Source organism: Melanostigma gelatinosum (genome assembly GCF_949748355.1).
Source record: "Melanostigma gelatinosum genome assembly, chromosome: 5".
NCBI classification, from domain to species: Eukaryota; Metazoa; Chordata; class Actinopteri; order Perciformes; family Zoarcidae; genus Melanostigma; species Melanostigma gelatinosum.
In genome coordinates this window covers 19,104,983-19,123,270 of record NC_136638.1, presented here as the reverse complement: position 1 = coordinate 19,123,270, position 18,288 = coordinate 19,104,983, and the positions used below count along the sequence as shown (strand labels likewise).

The following is an 18,288-nucleotide window of genomic DNA, read 5'->3' as shown; positions in this document are numbered from 1 at the left end:
TGATCTGCTTTGGATGGGGGGGATAGTCTACTGGTCTTTTCCACAGGGAAGAATTTCACCCCCAGCTCCACCCACCCACATTCCTGTCTACCAAACACTGGCCTCCAGTCTGGACCCCCCTCTGGGAATTAAAAAGACTTATTTAAATGCAGTGTGGACCTGAGTTCTCTCAACTAATCTATGTGTCTGTAATGAACCCAGCATGACTTTGGGATTCAGGATCAGGAAAAGTTTGCTCTTGTAAGAACTGGTAAGCTATGTGCCGTAAAGATTTAAAAAAAACAAATGGGTATCCTGTTTCTACTGAACAAAATGAGCCCACAATGACCCCCTAAAGTGCTTTCGAGTCTGATTCAAGTCATTAATCAGCCCCTTCATCAAAGAGGTCACCCAGCTGATAAAAAGAGGCCTGTTGGTAAAAACAGACGTCAGATCGACGTCACTACGTCACTGCTGAAGTTTCTAGCACCAAAAAAAGATGTTTTCTCTGCTCAACAATAAAACGACCTCTCAGATCCGTATTTTAAATACTGTGAGGTGAAAGAGGAGTAAAATAAATGTAAGACATTATAAACCATTGCCATATGCTTTTCTGGATTCCTTCTTTTAAGATATTTTTTAAAAATATTTACTTCTTTTTAACTTTAACTTGATTTTTTTGGTCAAACATATATAATAATTGGTCGCTATTTTCTCATGGGAGCTGCTTATATGTTAACTTAAATACATGAGCCTGTATGTGTATCATGCTAATACGATTGGCATTGTATATATTGTGCAATTTTATATTTATAGACCTCTGAAGGCTCCTCCCCCTCTCGGTGGTGGGCGGGGCGTTGTGTAACGGCTGAGCTACGCCCTGATTTCTGTAAATACCCACAACAACCACGGTGAACCGTTGCACGGTAAACAAACGGCGATGTGCTGAACTATTAAAAATATATTTGTTTTTAATTAACTCATGACCTTCATCGTTAAGTTCCTCTTTGACTTGTAACATGGAGCTGGACCGGCGGCTGTTGCTGGCCCACTGTGCGGCTCACACCCTCTCGGTCGTGGCGGGCCTGCTGGTGGTCGTCCCCATGGCTCTCAGCGGCTCTGCCTTCAAAGGCCGCTGCGCGCTCTTCTCCACCGGCTACTGGAGGACGGAGGACCGGGAGGAGCCGACGGGACAGCCGGGAGACGTCGCTCACCTGGTGGTGCAGCAGTGGGGCCCACCGGCGGCCTGCCAGTTCGCCACCTTTGTGGGTATTTTCACGGTGCTGTACGGTGCAGCGCAGGGCTGGAGGAGCCTCTTCTATCTGCACGGACGACACGATGAGTGAGTAGGACACAGATCACTGATTACTGATCTGATTACACTGCACTTACTTCTGTTATTGCACTACTAATGTTCTTTATTTGACTGATTCAATGTGACGGTACCTCATACTGACGCTCCACTACGTTATTGAGGCACATGTTTTACTTTTGACTCCGCTACATTTATTTAAAAGCTCTAGGAAGAAAAATAAAAATACATTTTCATTTTTTTAAACTACCCAGCAGTATATTTAGTAATTATAATTGGCTCCACCAGGTCCAATATTAGTATTTCTTGTCTATGAAATGAGAATAAATTGTGATAAAGTGAACATCAATATTTCTTAAAGCCCATGATGTTGTCTTCAGGTGCCTTGTTTTCTTCTCACCAACAGTCCAAAACCAAAATAAATTCCTTCCTATCAGGAAGCAGAAAAGCATTGCATTTGAGTTGCAGGAACCAGAGAATGTGTGGCCTTTCTGCTTGAAAAATGGCATGAATGATTATTCAGTTATCAAAACATTAATTCCAGCTCCAGTGTGTATGTCTCCCCACATACCCTCCATATATAGCTTTTAATATATGTTGGTATTAATAGATGTCTGTCTCTCTGTGTGGTTCTGCTCAGCACCCTGTTTTCGTCCTTCCTGACGGTGCTGCTGAGTGTGTGTGTGCTCTTCCTGTCCGGAGGGGCCAGTGTGATCCTGTCTCTGGGACTCGTCTCCTGGTGTGACACCGTGACCGATCACAACTCACGGCCATACAGGTACAAATCGTCTGGTGGTGTAACATCCTATATGTTGATATTTTACGTGGAGATCTTTCAGTCAAGAGTGCTTCCAAAACATACTGATGTCCAAAACCCCGAAACTGTTAAAAGTCTGTGTCTCATCTGTTTTTGTTTGTTTTCAGCTGTGCGGAGTCCCAGTCTGTCCCGCTTTACCTGGATGTGAACACCTCCTCTTTCTACACAGAGCTCAGTCTGGCACAGGTACGAGTGCTCACACACACACCTACACACACACACACACGCACACACTGGATGTACAATATAGCCAGAGTCCCACTTTTCAACATAGCTCTTCGACTAGAAAATGTTTCTCACTGGGGTTTTCCTTTATTTGTCGTTCTAGAATGCTGAGATATGATACTGACTACACACACAGACACACATCAACATTCATAGCCTATGTTTTCCATTATATAAGTGTGAATGTAAGCTTAATTAAGCACGTGTTGGGTCCTCAGGCGTCTCTGTGGGGCGTGACGGCTCTGTGGCTGGCTCAGTCCATCCTGGCGTTCCTGCGGCTCTACCACTCTCACAGCCAGCACATCAGCGGGCCGTGTCGTCCTCGAGAGAAGGAGCTGCTGCTGGGACACAGTCCGTCTGACAGCGGCTCCCCCACGCCTCCACATCCTCCAGCAACGCCCACCGTCTTTGTCTAACTGAGAGAGTGTGAGGTACTGATGAACAGCACTACAGTTAACATGTAGAATATGAGTATGGCTTGGGACATCATATTTAGTGTATGTTTCTATTTTGATTGAATTTATTATGTTCTACAATAAGAGCCTGGATGATAAATGGTATGGGCGTACATGTCAGCTGATATGTAACGAGAAATGCCAAAGAAATGTCGTTAAGAGTCTCCATTATATGTTTGTCCTCCAGAGAGCACTGACAAGTTTATTTGTACCATCCACTGTGCGGTCAGGCTATATTATGTAATGACATGATGACTTTTGAGCAGGGCCAAAATCACTCACTTTACATTACACTGCCATCACAGTCGGCCCTGTCTCACTCAAGCACCACAACTTAGAGTTACACTTTGGGCCGCTTGTATTTATTACATTTGAGTACATTAGATTAAGTATTCAGTTTGCTTAAAGATAAACAAGTAACAAGAAAGTAACAAAAAGCAGTTGTTGATGAACTGCTCCAAATACTTAACACAACAAAAGAAGCTAATTAAGTCTTCTTATTCTGGAATAACGGAATGTTTTCCTGTTCTTCCCATTATGCTGAAATTCCATGAATGCAGCATCACAGATCTTCTTGCTTGTTTTATGTGACATAAGAAAAATGTCAATGCAGTAGAGTTTAAAATTCAAGCAGGACATTGTGTCATTTCCAGCTAAATTTCTTTTGTTTGGATTAGGAAGTAAAGTTTAAACTTCGAAAACATCTTTATTATCACGCAGCAGGCTGAATGTTTTCATGTATATGGTTAAAAGAGACTAAATTATTCTCTGAAGTGTTGGTAAACAAGCTTCTGTTTTTTTCAAAGCTGTGCGGAAATTTGTTTATTTTTAGCTCCAGCGTAATGAAGATACATGAGAGCCACTAACTGGGACGGACCTCAACTCTTTGCTGGAACAAAAGGGATTTTACTGTATTCAGTCATCTAATAACAACAGTGTTATTCAGAAGCTAATAATCATTCTTGTCATTTGATGGTGACTTTGTGAATTACAGTTTATTCACATCACTCAATGACTTCACAAGGAACCAGATGGTGTTTTTCTTTCAGTCCGTTTTGGATATATTTAATATGCATGGTTATTTACATGTCTGCTGGAGAATGACGTTTTGCACAGTTGTGTCCTCATCAGGGAGAATGCACTTTGTTGACTGAGTGTAAAGTTCAAACGTAGCACTGAGGCGCTTTTATTGTGAAGCATGTGGTGAAAGTGTGACTGTGCCACCAAGTACCAGGCTCACTGTGAGAGCACGACCCCCCCCCCCCCCCCCCCCCAATGTTCTGTTGTGTAACGGAAAAATCACTGCTGACCGTCTCTCTCGCTCTTCTTGTGAAGATTTTTGTCATGATGCTGTTTGTCTGGAAGCAGCCGCTCTCAGCGCACTAATGAAGCGGTCAAATCGTCTCAGATGAAACTTGTAGAGTTTGCAGAGTGTAATTAGGAGGTAAACCCTCACGGATCGGTGCTAGTTGTCATCTTGAGAGAGATTTGTGCGGAGCCCAGAAGGGTGAAGTGAAGAGGAAAGAAGTTCGACTTTTTTGAGTTTTTAAAACAAATGATTTGAAGTTAAACTTCTCTCCTATTATCATATCGACCCAAGTGGCTGCAATGACACACAGACAGCGGAGCAGGAAATCTGAAGTAAAGAGAGATGAGGCAGTAATGTCACTTGACATGATTTGTAATATATGAAATCTTTTGTATTATAACTGACAGTGGTCTTGCTTTTTACCTCTTATACCCGTTTGTGCTCATTCACATTCATGTTTATTTGCATTTGTCTTGTTTGTCGGAAATAAAAAGCTTCCCATTATGAAATAATGTCTCAACGCACGTACTAAAATATGAACATCCATACACAACAACACTGACTGATATGTTTGCCTTTTTGTAAGTGGAGAATTTCCTCCCACTAAATGACACACTTAATATCTCGGCCTTTTAAAGAAGGAACATGACCAGAAATAACAGCCTATTAATATGCCAAAAGTAAACAGTAGATTAGGTCAACAAGATTGATATGTAAGTTCATACAAGTTATTAATTCACAAATGTTAATACTCTACCTGCAAACTGGACAATCTGGAAAAGGTGGTGGAGAGGAAGACACTGAAGAAACTATTATCCAACAGACTCCTCCAGCTCCGCTGTCACAAGGACAGCTACAGGAGAACATTCCTGCCCACTGCAACAAGGCTTTAACAATATATACGTTATTGTGTTCACAGTTTTAAGTTACTGAATTGGAAAGATGGATAAAGCCTCACAAAATGTGGATCATCCATGTTTAACCACCATGTTTTACTGTTACCACCAGTACAATCTTAACCGTTTGGTGGCAGCAAAAGCTCCTGCGAGTGTCTAGTCTGCCAAAAATTAGACCAAAGAAGAAGAAAAGAGCCAATCACAAACCAGGACACCATATTGAACCAACGCTCCAAACCACTGCTCGACTGTTACAGTTTACTTTGGCAGTTTACTTTAAGTCCGTTTTTCCGCACAACTGGAACAAGAAGACAGCTGCATCTGTACTCTAACGGGAACAATGAAGCTGACGGACATGAAGAAGTTGAAAGTGCCCGAGCTGCGGTCCAGACTTAAAGAGCTCGGGCTGGACCACAAGGGGCTGAAGGCTGAGCTGCTGGGGAGGCTGTGGTCCTCGTTAGAGGCGCGACAGTGTGGGATAGACGTACACGAGGTACAACTACAACATGACCGCTCACTGACGATCACAGCACCGTCTATAGACGTCCACTGTCCGTCCTCATCCCCGCCGACAGCAGCTGGTGTTGCTGAGCGATGTGAACCGGACCGCACCCGTGAGTACGCACACAGCGCCACACAGACCGAGACGGACACCAGTCTGCCGCCACAGCAACACGGCTCAGAGAGTATTTCAACGCTACAGCGAGGCTCCGAGAGTATTTCGGAGTGTGTACCAGAGTACCAGGCAGAGGAGAGAGGAGGAGGTGCAGAGGACGGGAGACCTCTGTCCTCAGAGGAGATGAGCAGAGGAAGAGCTTTCTACGAGTTCAAAGAGGAGATACGATACAAAAGGTAAACACAAGATAGTTAGTAGTTTGGTGCAGAAGCATTTAAAAGTTTCAGGATCAGCCAAAATATACACAATAAATTGGGATTATACTACAGTTGTTTATGGACTGTTAGTTAGGGGCAGAGCTGGAAAGTACAATTTTAAACCCCATTACTTATTACATGTCCTCTTTTTAGGCAACATATTTTAGGCAACATATTTCAACGATATGTTGAAATACTCAATGATGAAATAGTGGATTTTGATAGACCAGCGTCCCCCATCGTTTAAAAAAGAGGGTTGCAAACCACACTTCTTATTCGATTTAATTGACTTCATGTACTTTATATCTTTCAGTTGCACCAATTCTAGAAAAGAAAAACAATGTAGTAAAGATAGGCCCGTCTGAATGTGCAGATGAGACGGTATGGGAATTAAACATTTCAACTTGGTTTGGGTTGAAATATAGCAAAACAATACTAAACTTGGTCTTTTAAAATCTGTTTCGGGACTTTTTATGGAAATGTTGTTCTAATGCAGCACATGAGGTTCACTCTTTCTCCCCTAAAACTAGAGCCAAATCACCTCAACCTCCAGTGGATAGAGCGGAGACGGAGGTGGAAGATGAAGATAAAGTCAGACTAGATCCATGTAAGTCTTTGGACAAAACGCACCACCTCCCTGGTGGAGGAACATGAAACAAACTTCATTGAGTGAAATGGATTTAAACGATGATAAGCAGGTTGATTCCCTGACGTTCTGTCTGCACAGATGACAGTCACCTGCACTTTGAGGTCGGTCCCGATGGCGCATGTGGCCAGCCGCGGTTCTGGGCTCGATTCCCCTCGCTGTGGTCAGGATGCAGGCTCACCCACGGGGTGCTGCAGGGCGAGGTGGGCTTTGAAGTGAGGCTGGAGAGGAAGTTGTTGACTACACAGCTGGAGGAACAAGAAGACATGGAACCGCGTGGCCTGAGAGTGGGCTGGTCTATGGCCAACACCTCTCTACTGCTCGGTAAGAATTACGGTAGCTTCATTTTAGGAGAATTGATTTGAACAGAGGCACTTTTGGAGATGTGTTTATTGTTGTTAATGTCCCTTTCTTTCCCCCCCCTATGGCTGTCTCTTACCAGGTGAAGATGACTTCTCTTTTGCTTATGATGGGCGTGGTAAAAAAGTGTCGGGTGGGAAGGAGGAAGCGTTTGGAGAACTCCTCTCAGAGGGCGATATCATTGGCTGTTATGCTGTAAGTGACACTTTTTTCCGCTTCAGTTCTTCCTCTATTTGGAGTCTTTTTGGTAAAGTTTGAGGACATTTCTTTTTTTTCTAATCCCAACTGTTTGTTTGTGTGTGTGTGTGTGTGTGTCACGTTTACACATCGATAGTCCTTCTCCACAGACGGTGCTGTTGAACTCTCTTTTCATAAGAACGGTCGTGTCATGGGTGAGGCCTTTTCCCTGGAGGCGTCTGTGCTGAAGTGTGGTCCTCTGTTCCCTCACGTCCTCTGTAAGAGCTGTTCAGTCAGGGTTCTCCTGGACCCCACAGCTCCTCACTGGTACCCTGGTCCTCCAGGGTTCACACCGCTGGCAGCTCTCTCTGCTAGGCAGAGGGTGCGCAGCACATTGCCTCCTACCTTCAGAGCACAGTGTGAGGTGAGAGACGGGGAACTATCCATCCAAAGTGTTTGAATTCACAAAGGATAGAAAGAACATCTTTAAGTTTAAGTTGTTGCACTTTAATCTTTCTCCTCCTCCCTCCAGGTGTTGTTGATGGTTGGTCTTCCTGGGTCTGGGAAGAGCCACTGGGCCAGGACTCACGTGAAGCAGCACCCTGAGGAGCGGTACAAGCTGCTGGGCACTGAGGAGCTGCTCGCATGTATGATTGTCAGTCAAAACTCCAGTTTTCACTCTCGTGCTTATGTTCACATTCAAAGATGATGTACAACTTGTGACCAACTGATCCAAAAGTGTGTGTGTGTGTGTGTGTGTGTGTGTGTGTAGAGTGGTGGACAGAGGGACAGCAGGCTGCAGCAAGCCTCTCAGTGTCTAACTGATTTGATCAAGATGGCCGCTCAGACTCCGGGCAACTACATCCTCGACCAGGTGACTCTTCCCTACTCTACACATCAATTTAACTCTGAAATCACCTTTTTAAGTCTCTGTATATTAACTTATTTTCAAAGATTTTTTCCATTGTGACATTTTATTCCACCTCCTCAGCTCTCTTAACATGTTCTCTTTTTCAAATCTCTCTTTTTAGGGCAACATCCTCTTCTCTGCACGGCGTTACAAGCTGCAGCTGTTCTCGGGCTTCAGGCGCCGGGCGGTGGTGGTCTTTCCCTCAGCGGACGAGTGGAAAAGACGACTGTCTCGGCACCAGATGAGCAACGGGGAGCAGATCCCCGAGACCGCCCTGCTCAAACTCCAAGGTGTGACTTGTGCACATGTTATAGGAAGTATAACATGAGTTCATCATAAGAAGATACCTCAGGGCCAATTGCGGGACACAGAAGATGTGGGTTAAACTGGTGTTAGCAGGCGATCTGAACAGACGAGTCTCTGCAAATGCTGACAATCAGATAAACCAGGGACAGCACAGTCATATGAATGGATCCAATACAGACTGAACTTCACATGCATGAGTTTCCGTGTTGTACTACTTGAACCGTCCCTCTCGTCTCCAGTGAGCTGCAGTCTTCCAGAGCAGCACAGCAACCTGCTGGAGGAGCTGCAGTATGTGGAGCTGCCTCGGGAGCAGGCACAGACGCTCCTGCAGGAGTACAGCCAAGAGGCTCGCAGACTGCTGCCCCCCATCCCCAAACAGGAGAAGAAGAAACCCCGACATCACAAGAAAAGACCCCACCCTCACACAGTATCCAGTAGACTGGACTTCATGGTCAGCGTGAGAAATGATGGGCAACATGTGGGGAGACTTGATATTTTAAGCGGATCCAAATTAGCATTTAGCTGATTCTTAAACCGCTGAAAGATTCGAATTAACTCAGCAACAGCCACTTTTTAAGTTTTCCTTTTAAATCAAATCTCATTGTCTTTTTATGTGCTTTCCATTTCAGTAGAGTGTGCCTCATCAGGATCAGGGCTGCTACTACAGAGACGTCGGCTACAGCGGATATGAAGGTCACTGGTGAACAAACAGATGCTGCTGCACATCTGTGTTTACAGGGACAATCGTTCTACTGATGTCACTAACTACATCAGCAAGACATATTATAAAGAACTACGGTGTGTGTTGCACTCGCTGCTTTGACCAATCAAAGACAATCATTTTACCGGCAACAACCAGATCACTTTTAAGGATTTTTTTATTGAAAATGTTTTTTGAAAATTCAATCATGTTTTTACTGTGCAATTTACAAATGATGAAAAATACACCGTATTTTGTGATCACCAGTGTTGGTCAGAGAGTCTTCAGAGTAATAAATCCCTCAACCCTTTGTGTTTGTGCACATTTGATCATGTGGATGTATTCTCTGCTATCGGCTGAGCGGCGCGTCGTCTGCTCCGGCCTCGCTGTCTGGCTTCACTGTCTGATAGAGCAGCACGGCTCCTTTAGCTGAAGGACACAGCTCCGACCACAGAGGGCTGCTTCTGTCCAGCTGCAACACCTCCTACAAAAATTTAGGGACAACGAAATGTAGTCTTGTTTATGAACATCTTTTTTTAATATATACACTCATCATTCCTGAGTTGCTGTAACTCGAGCTTACTCACCGCTTTGCCGAGAAAGATAATTTCTGTGGACTCGCTGGCCTCTGCTCCTCCTTTCCAGTACAATGTTCTGACTTCATCAGATGTCAACGAGCAGCTGAGAACATACCAATGACGCAGACTCTGCATTATATATAAATAAAGGTTTTCAAGTCAAACTTTCATCATATAAAGTCAAAAGTGAGGGAATGAGAACCTGACGTAGAACTCAGCACTTGGTCTTCCAGCGCTGGTGTGATTCAAAGCGACACCCATCAGGACCGGCTCTCCGAGGGAGCTCAGAGGAATGTTCACCTGCAGACGGACGACGGGATGAAGGACGTTTCTAGTGTGAATATGGTCGATTTTCTCCATCATTGCCAAGTTGTGCTAAAATACTGGCCGGGCTCTTAAACATATTGGAAACTGTGAATATTTTCTTTAAATTAATTGAAAAAAAAAACCCCAGGTTGGTTCAACAATCGGTAAAATCTAAACACAAATTAACAAATGCTTTCTGATTCATTTGAAAGGTGTTTTAATCACTTATTCTTCTTCTCATTCGTTTTAAGTGCAGCCACCAGAGTTCATCTTCTTTGAAAATGTCAGAACAGTTATTCTTTATTGTTTTATTGATCTTTTAACAAAAGTCATTTGAGTTTTCCTTCTACCTGATTTCTTAGTTTATCACTGAAGGACTGAAACAGTCCGACCTTAAACCTGCTCAACTAGTGCTGAAACCGTTGATCTGAACAACAACTTTCACAAATAATGAATCGTGTAGTTCATTGATTAACAAAAATAAAGTAAATATTTGCTGGTTCGAGCTTCCAAAATGTGAGGATTTGATGCTTAACTGAACATTATCTTTTGGACGGTTGGTGAAGAGATTTTAAGATATCTTGGAACATTTACACTAACTTCTGACATTTCACAGACAAAATGATTAATCAATTATTACAAAATAAATCAATGTTAAGAGATTACATTTCAGCCATTTTTTAATAATGGGAGTGAAAATGAGGAACTAATTCATTTAACAATAAATCAGGAAATAAAGGAGCATTGAAAGCATTGAAAGTATGTTTTCTTTTTAGTGTATAAATCACCTGAAAATAAGTAAAGTGTTTTTGTTTCCTTAAAATAAGCCGTTTAAATTGACATACTCTTAACGGCGCCGGCCACCATTTTTCTACAGTAGCTCAGAACGGACAAACCAAACACTAGAAAACGACATTTGTGTTTTTATGTTTTCACATTGGCTACCATAGTTCTCCTACACGCCTGGCTCACGGGAGAAGTTTCAGTTTGTTGCAATCTGCAACCTCACTGCTAGATGGCGCCAGATCCTACACACTGCACCTTTAATCATGAATAACTAAACATCAACTTGACATGAACTAACAAGTTGAGAGTGGACTTTTTTCCCCCCTCACCTCGTCTCTGATCTCGGCGCACACAGACGAGAACAGCTCGGAGACGACGGGCCTCTGCTGCATCATGTCCACACTGATCTGCTCCTCACACACAAGCCGGCCCAGACGCTCACACACCACCTGAAGAGGAGCAGCGATGGTGTGAATAACACATATTAAATGACACATATTAAATTACACTTAATCCATTTTATTTACTTCACCTTTGGCTCTGGGTGACCTCCGGGGATGTCCAGGAGCCCCCCTGCCTCTGCCACCCTCCGGCTCCTCCTGATCAACACCACCTGACCGTCGTCTGTGCACAGGACGCCACCCACACCCAGAGGCTGAGCCAGCAGCGCCAGAGGATCCCCGAACTGCTCCTCCCCGCGCTGACGAAGCTCTGCCACTCGACACGACCAGTTTGTTCCCAGGTAATCTTTGTAGCAGGTAAGGCCGAGTCTCAGAGTGAGGAGCGGCGCCACCTCCTGATCGTCTGTGTTTTTGGAAGGACGTTCAGCTGCGACGCTCTTAGATTCACTGGATATGGAGGCCGCTTGTGACAATGCACTATCTTCATTCTCTCTATGATTGACAGGTCTGTTTCTTTTGTCCAAACTGCTTTGGACAGAGTCATGCAGAGAATTATTGATGCACAAATTCTCCATCTTTTGCCTGCTGTGTTTTAATTCCCCTTCCTGTTGCTCTGCACAGTCTAAGAGGGGCATGTGGTGAGTGCAGGGTGGGTGTTTAGGAGAAACAGAGGAAGATGAGGTCAAGCAGAAAGAGTGCAGTCTGAATTTGGACCCGTTGAAAAGCCACGGCTCCTTGGACACCCGCTCTGTCCACACCTCCTCTATTTGATGCTCCAGGGACGGATCTGTCTGCCTGTTGAATCTGGGAAGACGGAGAGGAAACGAGACAAACTCTTCAGGTTAGTAACATTTTGTCCAATGTCAAACTGATGTATTTAAGGATGTATTTAAGTGATTCTATATTCTTCTTATCAACAAATCCCATAAAAAAAGCGTTCCTACCATTAGCCCTGTCACATGATATTTACATTATCGACTTATCAGATAACAGCTCCGGTGTGGAAACATTCTCAGTTTAAACCAAATGAGAGAGAGGAGTGTTGTTCTTTTTACTTCATCTAACTTATAGCTAATATGTTCTTACTTTTTTGATAACAAATGTTCTAACCATTGAGAGACTGATTAGCAGGATATTGCCTGTTAAGGCATGAATGACTCTTTATACCCCAAATGTTTAATATTTAAGTGCAATTTTTGTGAACAGAGCTCAAGAGTCAATTTCATTAATTGTTTTGGGTGTGCTGTTTTATTTATTTAGAGTATTTTTAGAATTAGATGGGTGTACTTGCATTATTATGTTATTATATCATCATATCAGTGGCATAGAATAGTCTTAAAAAGACAATAATATTGTTTATTGTTGTTATTTTTTGGACAATATGTAAAGTAGCATTTATTACAGGCCTAATATGTCTGTGGCTGACAATGTAATTCTTTAAAAATGATTCCCAAATCCCAATATCTATGTCACATGTTTAAGCCAGTGTCTTTTAAGTAGAAAGGCTGTATAATTATATAATTCTGTGGGTTTAACACATGTCAGAGGCCTGGTTTCTTGTTTTTCTACCTTTCAGAGAGCTCCACTTGTACTTGAGACTGCAGCAGGCCCTTCCAGGCTGCACAGTGCAGCAGCACCGACACCTCAGAGTCCGTCATCTCTCACTGTGGATTGTCATTGAAGTCTTTCGCTTGTGTCTTCACTCACACGGCTGCAGCTCTGTACGTGTTTTCAACTGTTAATATATCACACAGGGAAGAAACAAAAAACTGTCAACATGTAAAGAGCTGAAACAGAAACCAATTAAATGCGGTAAATAACTGACGAGGTCAGGAAGTAGACCTTTTTCAGGCCTCTGCCGCCACTCATACACAAACAGACACACCAAAAACACACATTCAGAGATTAAAGCTGCAGAAGTCTTTGTGTTGATTCATTTAGAACAAGCCCGCCAGCAACAAACCAGTTAGTTTTTCTGCACAGTTTAATCAAAGAAAGACAATACGATGAGCCAGTCTTAGTTTGTCATTCGTAATGGTGCTACAACTTACACCTTTAATGTTGTAATGAGCTATATATTAAGACAATAACTTCAACAAAAAGAAAAAAAACTATTGTTAAAACTGTGACACTGTGCTCCCAATTCATTTATATTTATTTATGTTGACTGCATGCTTAATGTTACTTTATTTAATTTGATGTTTATCTGTCATTTGCTTTTGAATAGATGCAACTATGTTTTCTTTATTGTATGTATTCGTGTTTATTTGTCATTTTTGTATTGTTAACCGATTTTAAAAAACAGGCAAAACACCTGCAGTGACATCACCAGGTGGGCTGTGGCCAGAAGTGGAGCAGTGTGTGCTTTACAGTTTATTTTACATTTCAAAAACATGTTATTGATTATACAGCTTTCTAAAAGTTGGTATAATACGAACTAGAACTGTTTAAAATAACTAAAATACGACAAAATCGTTTATTTGTTTCCGTTTTCAGGCTAGTGTCCAGTTTCTCATGGATCATCACTCAGATGTGACTTTGCATTCATGATACAAACTGTTCCGACTGTGAACTGATAACTTCAGAGACGACCTACTTTCAGTTCATCCAGCAGCTGAGCACAGACACGGAACTTAAGTACAACTCACAAGTTATCATGTAACACGATACCGCCGCCTGTATTTCCCTGTAACGTTACTAAAGTAGCACGTGTTACGAGTATAATATGTTAAATCTGGGCACAAAGGTTTTTATCTTACCTTCCTACGTGGACGCGTATGCAATGCGAAAGTGAGTGTAGTTTCTTCCTCTTTTATATACAGACGGTAAAACGTGTTCATCATCACCATCCAGTGACCAAGAGTACGAACAACACGTGGGCACGTCATCGGAAATATAGTACTGACATCTGTAGAGAACATACATTATTATGTATATATATATAAAAACCGTACATGTGTTTTATTGTATTGGACAAGATAGTGATGTGATAAATAAATAATTTAAGTAACCGCTGTAGGTGAATACGGCAACGACAGGGTTAGATCCTGTGAAACGCGTGCACGGGGCGTGTTTGTTGGTGTGTTACGCTGCCGAGAATCAACGGCAACTTCCGGTCTCTATCAAAATAAGATTCCTGGGCAACGCGTTGGGAGTACAGTCTATGGTTGTAAATTAAACTTAAAAGTAAATACTGTATAAAAAATGTTATTTTGATAAATATTATTGTTTGCTTGTATAGTTTGATACAGTTATAGTTTATCCACGTAAAGTTAACACTTACAAAATAGATTTGTCCTATAGCTTCTGGCAAAAAAAAAGAGAAAGTATAATAACATTTATCTGCTCTGTTGAATATATTTATTTCACCAAATCTCTATGAACAGTCGTTGAACACCCTTAGTGGTAAAAAAAAAAAAACGGTTTATTTTGAAGGGTCCTGTATTCTGGTTTTATTGTAGCTAGCTTGAAGCGGCTGAGTTTATGCAACGGGCCCACAGGAAGGACACCTACTGCTGCTGGTATGTCACTCTTCTTTGTTAATTATCCGGCTTTATAGTATTGTTCAGTGAGTGTTCTTCACCGCTGTCTAAATTACATCATTATCAGCAAGCTAACAATATCACAACACAGCTGACGGACAGCTAACCCCGGACTAGCGTTAGCTTTGCTGCACAGGTAACGTTAGCAGAACAAAGTGTCCCAGTAGCACTGTCTGCTCTTTATTTGACCGTTTATGTCGTAGAATGAGTCGTGTGTTTACTGGCCTTTACTGTTAGGTAAAGGCCAGTTAGTCCATGTAATCTATTTCACTGATGTCCATGGTTGGGTCTCTTACCATTGTGGTGAAGTTGATGGACAAGTTTACAAAATGTGAAAATGACCAGAATATGTCCCTCCAACAGATGTAGAATTATATATTCAAAGTCTATAGTTTTAATATGCTGTGAGGGTTGGGTCTGGAGTCATAATTAGCAGAAACATTTGAAATATCTCCCTGCTTCTCCTGTGATGCTCTTTGTATCATTGCTGATGTTAACATCTGCCCTCTTTGCTCAGGTCCTCTTTGTGGAACCTCAGGAAGTTTCCATCATGCAGTTGGAGGCTCAGCTGCGTCTTTGTCAGAGTTGTCTTTGGTGCTGCAAGAGCGGGCTGCGTCTGCTCTCCCAGAGCTATGCACACAGGTAGACGTTGTCTATACATGTGTTGAGTTGAATCAGAATTACAGAATCTTAGTGATTGTGTTCAGGTTCTCTTTGTAGATTATTTGGTTTTGAGTTCTTTGCTTTCTCAACCACAGAAAAGCTGTGAGTTACTACGATCTCCTGGGAGTCAAAACCGACGCCTCCTTGGAGGAAATAAAAAATGCATTTTTTGACAAATCTAAGAAGGTAGGTTACTTGCATGAATGGCCACATGAGGGCAGCCTTTCACAGCTTAGTTTCTACTTTTTAACTGTTCCCACAGTGGGCTTCCTGACTGTTTGTTTTCCTGATGTTGCTTCGAGTGTAAATAAGGATGTGCATGTGTATTTACCTTGTGGTTTTGGTGTAATTTAGGGGTGAGACAACTCACCCTTTAGAAAAACATGGTTGTATGTACAACCATACATTTGAATGCATTTGTGTGATGGAGAAACATTTTTGTGTGTCGATGCAAGTATACATGTCCCACTTAGCACATGTCTGCACCAGAACATATCTTTTGGTTAATTGTTTGGTTTGGTTTAGACCTCATTACTGTAACTGACCCATTCATCATGCAGCTGCACCCAGACAGTGACCCATCCAACCCAGCGCTGCACGGCCAGTTTGTGGAGCTAAACGAGGCCTACCGAGTGCTGAGCAAAGACCCGAGCAGGAAGGAGTACGACTTCAAAACCAGACATCCATACAGCGGGGGCCAGGCCTTCAGATCTACCTCCAGTCACACCAGCTACAGAGCCAGGTGAAGATATACGCAATCTGTCGGTTTGTGCTTGCTAATTAGTCTTACGTAACCTGACCTTCCTCCTCACTCTGTAACATGTTCATGCAAAGGGGGAAAAGACGATTGGCGGATGGTCTTCTGTGTAAAGAGGACATGGCGTTTCAACTTCAACACTGTGGCCTTGTGGGATATCTTTTGCAACACTCTCGTTAGACATGCTATTTTTAAGACTTTTTTTTAAGCTGGAAGCTCAAGTGCTGCAGCAAAGCTGAATGAAGAATTAATCTCTGCACCTTTCCAAAGAAGGAAAACTACCCATGCAAGATTTAACATCTCAAGTTTTCTTAGTTTTTGAGAAAAAACAAATCAGTGAGAGTTTACTGCCACACAGCCAAGTGGAAGAATCCGAACTGGAAACGGTTTATTTTTCATCACAATTTGGTGCAAATTTACTACTTAATAATCCTTCAGACACAGTAACGATTACGTTAAGCCTGTTTTTAACACGTGTGCTGTCTGTCACACCTCCTGTTTTTGACGTCACCAATCCTTAATTCTTCTTGAACTACTTCACCATCAGCACGGACACCCAGGAGAGCTTTCGTTACTGGGAGCAGTTTCGCCATTCTCAAGCGCAGGAGATGACGGCAGAGGAGTGGCAGAGGAGGAGGAGGAGAAACCTTTGCCTGGTGGGCTGCTGCTTCATGACTATGTTGTTCAGCATCGGACTCCACGTAGTCTTCTTCAGGTACAAAACCGGCACACGATGAAGAAACTGTTAAAGGCAAGCAATGAAGCATTTTAAAAGGTGAATGTTAGAAATACAACAATATCCATAACATACATAACTATGTATCAAACTTCTCACTGCGGTCTATCCTTCTTACTTCCTGACATCCCTGACATGAGTTTTTCTTTGCTGCACGTTCACATCCGGAGGAGTGGGATTGTTTGTGGACATGTCTCTGTGCCATGTGTGTTGGCACAACCTCATGGCATGTGACCTTGTATTTGTTTTCCCACTCTGCCTCTGTGCCATTTCTGTTTGGGGAGATTCGCTTCTTTTGTGATCTGAAGAGCTGTTATAACAGCTGTACAAACTCGTAAAGACAACTGAGCATGCAGAGTGCGTGACGAGCGACGAGTTCTTAGGCTAAGCAAAGTTATTCGGCGAGCTATGGCTTAACTAAAGTGTTTTTCCGACTGTCTCAGGAAACTGGAAGAAGTTCACATTAACTTCATGGACGAGAAAGATCGAGTCATCACAGAAATTTACAATGATTCCAAAGAGAGGGCCAGGTGAGTGCGCACACTTTTTAGAATAAATCTGTGGTTTTTGTCCCTCTGCTTGATGGCACATTTGGGTGGTAGCAGTACATTTGTTTGGGTTTTGTGATGGCTGACCGTGGAGCTGAGTGTAAAGGTGTCGTCTGTGCTCTTTCTCAGGGCCAACGGTTTTAAGAAACAGACAGAAATCCTGCGGCAGAAACATGCAGAGTTTCTGGTGAAATACAACATCCGCAACGATGGAGACGACAAGTAGGAGAGTCTCCGACTGCGCTCTGTGACGATGGAGTTTGATACTGCCAGCAGGTGGAAGGCGGCAGACTGGATGTGGTACTTGTTTTAGGATTTGAAAGTGTATTTATTGAAACAAAACATGCTGATGTGTTTGTCCTCAGGTTGAGGACTTTTAAGACACAGAACACGGGTGTGATGTGGGAGGGTTTCATCTGGTCGTACATGGGGTTCTTCGTCAGACTGGACCCGGTCTGTCGAAGCATTGACTTAGAACTTCGAATATTTGAAGTGATGTGACGGTCAGAAGGATCCAGCTACAGCGTGTACACAAACTTCTCCAGTATGTGTCCAAAGGAGCCATAATGAACACATGTTTAAACTGCCTCTAATGAACTCACAGGGACTTGATCTCTGCTGTCCTCGGCCTCATTGCTGTGTTAGTGCGGCTCACCGATTTACAGCAAATTAACGCCAGATGATCTCGTCGAGACGAAACACACCAGCTGTAATACCAATATGTTTCTTGCTGAAAGAGAATGGTATTGATTCAAATCATGTATTAGTTTGCACACAACAGGACGTTTCCGTGATGTCCTCTCAGGTTTGATGAGGCTGTTCGGGGGGGGATGAGGGTGAAGTGCAACTCAGTTTTTCGATATTAGAGATTGTCGCCTTACTTATTCCTTGAAGGGATGTCGGAGGGAAATGATTAAAATATAAACTTTTACTCATCAATCATTACTTCTCTTTGTTTTGTCTCTCATTCACATATTGTATGCTTTGGCTCTTGGTTTCTGTAATA

At 42.8% G+C, this 18,288-nt stretch overlaps 4 protein-coding genes across 4 annotated transcripts; 3 read left to right on the top strand and 1 right to left on the bottom strand.

Annotated features, from left to right (window-relative positions):
* The first annotated feature begins 894 nt into the window (after positions 1–894).
* Positions 895–4,609, top strand: LOC306777256 (transmembrane protein 179). The gene is made up of 5 exons (XM_079268301.1): positions 895–1,321; positions 1,932–2,069; positions 2,216–2,294; positions 2,552–2,764; positions 3,621–4,609. Exons 1-4 carry the CDS (start codon positions 999–1,001, stop codon positions 2,747–2,749), a joined length of 738 nt encoding a protein of 245 aa, XP_079124427.1. The 5' UTR covers positions 895–998; the 3' UTR covers positions 2,750–2,764; positions 3,621–4,609.
* Positions 4,610–5,274: 665 nt separating this feature from the next.
* LOC306777978 (heterogeneous nuclear ribonucleoprotein U-like protein 2) lies at positions 5,275–9,031 on the top strand. The gene is made up of 10 exons (XM_079269294.1): positions 5,275–5,845; positions 6,397–6,473; positions 6,594–6,836; positions 6,955–7,067; positions 7,207–7,473; positions 7,582–7,704; positions 7,822–7,923; positions 8,081–8,249; positions 8,505–8,722; positions 8,895–9,031. Exons 1-10 carry the CDS (start codon positions 5,334–5,336, stop codon positions 8,895–8,897), a joined length of 1,827 nt encoding a protein of 608 aa, XP_079125420.1. The 5' UTR covers positions 5,275–5,333; the 3' UTR covers positions 8,898–9,031.
* A 228-nt stretch (positions 9,032–9,259) lies between these two features.
* On the bottom strand, positions 9,260–13,831 carry nudt22 (nudix (nucleoside diphosphate linked moiety X)-type motif 22). Its single transcript, XM_079269295.1, has 7 exons — positions 13,796–13,831; positions 12,606–12,771; positions 11,168–11,840; positions 10,965–11,084; positions 9,746–9,843; positions 9,553–9,646; positions 9,260–9,449 (listed from the first exon to the last, which is right to left on the bottom strand). Exons 2-7 carry the CDS (start codon positions 12,692–12,694, stop codon positions 9,315–9,317), a joined length of 1,209 nt encoding a protein of 402 aa, XP_079125421.1. The 5' UTR covers positions 12,695–12,771; positions 13,796–13,831; the 3' UTR covers positions 9,260–9,314.
* A 661-nt stretch (positions 13,832–14,492) lies between these two features.
* dnajc4 (DnaJ (Hsp40) homolog, subfamily C, member 4) lies at positions 14,493–18,288 on the top strand. Its single transcript, XM_079268227.1, has 7 exons — positions 14,493–14,557; positions 15,096–15,220; positions 15,337–15,427; positions 15,802–15,983; positions 16,546–16,713; positions 17,178–17,264; positions 17,412–18,288. Exons 2-7 carry the CDS (start codon positions 15,129–15,131, stop codon positions 17,506–17,508), a joined length of 717 nt encoding a protein of 238 aa, XP_079124353.1. The 5' UTR covers positions 14,493–14,557; positions 15,096–15,128; the 3' UTR covers positions 17,509–18,288.